This window comes from Euprymna scolopes, chromosome 34, assembly GCF_053919585.1.
Source record: "Euprymna scolopes isolate OS-2025 chromosome 34, ASM5391958v1, whole genome shotgun sequence".
NCBI classification, from domain to species: domain Eukaryota; kingdom Metazoa; phylum Mollusca; class Cephalopoda; order Sepiida; family Sepiolidae; genus Euprymna; species Euprymna scolopes.
Window position 1 is genome coordinate 4606443 of NC_136515.1, and position 5000 is coordinate 4611442.

Below are 5000 nucleotides of genomic sequence, written 5' to 3' on the forward strand. Positions count from 1 at the left end.
ACGCCAGACGGTCTGCTAGTATACACACACACACACACACACACACACACACACACACACACACACACACACACACATATATATATATATATATATATATATATATATATAACTTCATTTACTCACATAAATTTAATATACCAAAGTATAGATTTATGCGTAAGCTTTAAGTATTTACTTCAAAAGTGCTCAATACGTAGCAGTGTAGCTTAATCGCCATATATATTTTATATATTTTATAAATTACTATATATATATATATATATATATATATATATATATATATAGAGAGAGAGAGAGAGAGAGAGAGAGAGAGAGAAAATAAAAAGGAACAAACCGTATTATGTGTTCATCAACGTTTCGTCTTTATTTCGAGACTTCCTCTGCATGAATGAGATTAAGAAACAAAAAATACCAGTACAAAATATTTGAAAATGTTTCACGTGCACAGTGTGACGCAGTTCTATTTCAGAGAAACGGAAAAAAGACGTTGGAAATTCAAAAAGGAGGGGGAGGGCTGGTGCTGTTAAAGAGAAGAAATTTTAGTGGCGTCATATAGTCGTTAATGTAATTTTAAAACTATGAATGTAAGTTAATATTCTTATTGGGGAAAAATATATCTGTTGAAATTCAAATATAAGTTTGTAAAAGAAATAAAATGAGTGTTTTTATGTAATTTATTGATTGAGATTATGTGTTAATTATTACAGGGGGTGTTTGAATGGTGTGAGAAAATTAACCTGTGTCTACAGTTAAATAATGTTCTTTTAATAAAAGTTTACTTATTAATGGCGCTATGTTAATGGGGGTTTCTATAACATAGCGCCATTAATAAGTAAACTTTTATTAAAAGAACATGCATCATGGCGGGTGAACCATGTGTAAGACATTGATGCTTCGCATACAGAATAGCAGAATGAAGACTATAAGTCTAATACTGCAAGATCATTTTATTTACTACTTAATTCATCAAAAACAAAAAAATTTACTCTATGTAATGGTTCTTGCATATGCATCTCGAATCAGTTAGGTTTTAATGCCCCCAAGAATTAAGCAAATATTAAAAAAAGAGGAATAATAATAAATTTGAATATAAATCGTAGGTACGCTTGAAAAGTATGCTTGATAAGCTTGCGAGTTTCCTCCTCCTCCTACCCATTCAAAAGCAAGCCGGCCGACCTGTGAGTTCCAAAGAGAATTCCTGTAACACAACAGCTGATTAAAGCTAAAAACAAAGGATTGCTAACTGATAGGGAAGACAAAGAAAGAGAGAACGTATTGTGCCGTGTTGTAAATACTTGTCGGTGACATACGTGTGAAGCCGAACGAAATAATTAATTTTTTTCTTTCACTTAAACTGTTTGTGTCAAAGTTTTATTTTCTTTGCGAGTCTGTAAATGTAATGTTGCAGGAACAAACAAACAATAAAAAATAAATAAAAATCTGGGTCGCCATTTTTCTTTCTATTTTAACAACAGTCGTTTATTACCGCCCCCTCTCCGTCTCGACACCAGCTTAAAAGTCTCTTGCTCCTGTTCCACTACACGCCGGCCGTAGACAGCCATTTCTTATACGTCCATCTTTTTCGCCCGCACTCTTTCTTCTTCCTTCCTTTTACACGTCTATCTCCTTCGACACCGATCACATGGTGTCCTTTTTTCTTTTTCGTCAGACGCAAGCTCGAGCACACTGGCCAATTTGCATACGCGTTCAAACGCTACTCCTACTGCTAATGCAATCGCTTGCCATCCATCCCTCTGATATTTTCATACGCGCTCATATGCGTTCTGTTTATCTAAATAGTTTTGGAGCATTTAAAAAATTTATAAAACGATGTTACAGCAAGACTGTTAATTCATGCGTTTTGTTATTGTTGTTGTTTTCAGGGATTCCACTGCCTGATTTTGCGAGAAACGCCACTCGCAACCGTGTTAAGCGCCAATCCCACGGGAACAGCGTTCCTTACATTGACGTCGAAGTCTGCGTTCTTATTGACTATGCTCTTTACTTGAAGGCAGGGAAAAATCTGCGCGACTTGGCAGCGTACATGTTGCATTTTTGGCACGCTGTAAGTATGCAAGCGTTTTTTTTTTCTTATTTGAATTGAACAAACTCTGATAAAATTGCCACGTGATCAGGAGATCAGGGAGGAGTGTAGCGGAGCTGATAAAAATGACAAATTGCTCAACGTCTCCCGTGCTATAACAGGAAAAGATGATAGTCGCTATTCCCAAATCCGAGACAGCAAAGTGAGCCATGTCGTTAATTTTTTGTAGGTTGACATCCGGGATAGCAAAGAGAGCCATGTCGTTCATTTTTGTAGGTTGACATCCGGGACAGCAAAGAGAGGTATGTCGTTCATTTTTGTAGGTTGACATCCGGGATAGCAAAGAGAGCCACAACCAGTTATGTACACGATGAATTTTGTGCTTGTATATTATATATGTTTATATATGCTTCTAAATTATATATGTGCTTATTTTTATAAGCAAGCACCAATGAAAATCTCTCCAGACAAGACATGAAACCACTTAATTTAAGGAGCTAAAATTATCCACCTTTTCTCAGAAAAATTACTAATGGAATGAGAGGACTAAAGGATAAAATAAAAGAAGCGAGAGTTATGCGCCTTTAACTTTACTATGTTTGCATTAGTTTTATACAGAGTTCATTCATAAACTAATTAACAAATCATTATGAAGTTTGAAACACTGTTGCAAGGTGTAAGAGGTAGTTATGTGTGCAATATTTAGTTTAAATTAGCTTAATGCAAAGCGGGATACAAAAGGGGGTGAAAGCCGTACATTGCAATTGACATCATTTATTCGACGTCAATTAATCAATTTTCGACATTAATTAATCAATTTTCGACGTCAATTAATCAATTTTTGACATCAATATATTAATTTTCGACGTCAGTTAATAAATTTTCGATGTGAATTAATCAATTTTCGGCGTCAATTTATTAAATTTCGAAGTCAATTTATCAATTTTCAACATCAATTAATCAATTTTTGACATCAATTTATTAATTTTCGACATCAATTTATTAATTTTCGAAGTCAGTTAATTAATTTTTTACATCAATTTATTAATTTTAGACGTAAATTAATCAATTTACGAAGTCAATAAATTAATGTTATGTTAATGATGTTAACTGCCTCGGATATACAAAGATTGCAAAACTTATCCCCTGGGGCATATGATCTAGATTTATTGAGTATTCTCCATTTAATTGAATATGGAATTTTCTTGTCCTCTAGGCTGTTGATTAATTTGGTTAAGGATGTACTATTATTATCATTGTTTTGAGATCTTTCATTTCTGAAGGAATGTAGGTGGTTTGAGATTCTTATTTTTATTAAGCTTGAAGATGCACCTATATACGTGAATGTTTTCCTTGTTTTATTACTATTTATCTCAAAACAATGATAATAATAGTACATCCTTAACTAAATTAACAATGATAATAATAGGCAGTTAACATCATAACCTTCAACAAACCCATAATAAATACCAAGAATGAGCTAGTGTCCAGATGTAAACACAAGAAAAAATTTAAATACAGCCATCTTAAAATAAAATAACATACACTCTCTGTATAAATGATAAATAGGTAAAAACAAAGGACTAAATACACATCAGTCTTGACTAAAATCTAAACAATTACTTTGCTAATATACTAATGTTCATTTTCGAAAGATAGGTTCTTAATCACCTCTTTTAACACATGAAATAACTTCCTCTTTTTGTATATATGCACATGTTAAGTAGAGCCTTACTAAAAGCACATTAACATACTACACTTTAAATCTCCTACACGTAATTTGCACTCTAAGATCTAATTATAATAGCATTTCCAATTAAAGAATTTAAAATTCAGCCCCCATCTACTAACCAGAAAAGGAGTAAAAATTCCCCATGGTAAGGTAATCTCCAGACCCGTACATATAAACAAGAAAGAACTATACCCATTGATGCGTCATCCCTGTTGGTACTAGGGTAATTAAATTGTATAACCATAGTTACGCAACCCCACTCTTTTCATCTTATTAATGTTAAATTAGCAGTGTAGGGGTTAAAACTTATCTATGATAAATTTAGGTAAGTTACCTACACTAATTATTGTTATAATTAATGGTGTTAAATAATGGTATACATTCTTTATATCTAAATATATTTTTTGTATATATGAGGGAATATATATCTGAGTATATATGGAACACTTGTTATATGTGGGTATATATGGGCTTAGATGTAAGTATATATAGAATAAGTTGAGCGTATGTGTGTATAAACTGTATGGTTGCGTGTATGTGAAAATATATATTGCATGCGTGCATGCATGTGTACGTGTGTATGTATATATATGTATATATGTGTGTGTGTGTGTGTGTGTGTGTGTATATGTGTATGTGTCCATGTATTTATAGGTAACTTTGTGTATATTGGAATGTAGTATTAGAAAATTTCCCCAGTTAAATATTATTAAATAGCATAATGTTATGGATATTACTGATTTTAAACGTTTTTCAGTAAGGTATTATCATTACTTTATTACCTTTGTTTCAGCTTATTTAACATTGAACTATTACCGTAAGGATCATAAAACAAAGATAAAACGTTCCATCAATAATCTTAGGATTGGTTTCACAATTAGCTCATAAACATTAGTATATTCTAAACCTTATGTCAATCCTCCTTTCTAAGGGAAATATAGATACGTATAAAATTAATACTAATTAGCACCTCATGGGCAGTATATATAACTTGAGTTGACGGAACAAATACGATTTAAACTGACAATGAGATTTGAGATGAAACTAGGAAAAATCTGGAAAAAACGAATTATTCCATTTACGTATTTGGCCCATCCTTTTATTTTATTTTTATCTTTATTTTTGTTTTTGTTCTTATCTCTATATTCTTCTTGTTCCTCCTCTTCCCCCCCCCCCGAACCAAGTCTCTATATCTAGTACACGACCTGACCTCAATTAAGC

The 5000-nt window shown here is 32.5% G+C and overlaps 1 protein-coding gene across 1 annotated transcript in view; it reads left to right on the top strand.

Annotated features, from left to right (window-relative positions):
• Nucleotides 1-5000, top strand: part of LOC145259043 (A disintegrin and metalloproteinase with thrombospondin motifs like) — a 42375-nt gene that overhangs the window by 15091 nt on the left and 22284 nt on the right. Inside the window, exon 5 of the mRNA XM_080116670.1 lies at nucleotides 1887-2068. Coding sequence (XP_079972796.1) covers nucleotides 1887-2068 — 182 coding nt within the window. The remainder of the gene's footprint in view (nucleotides 1-1886; nucleotides 2069-5000) is intronic.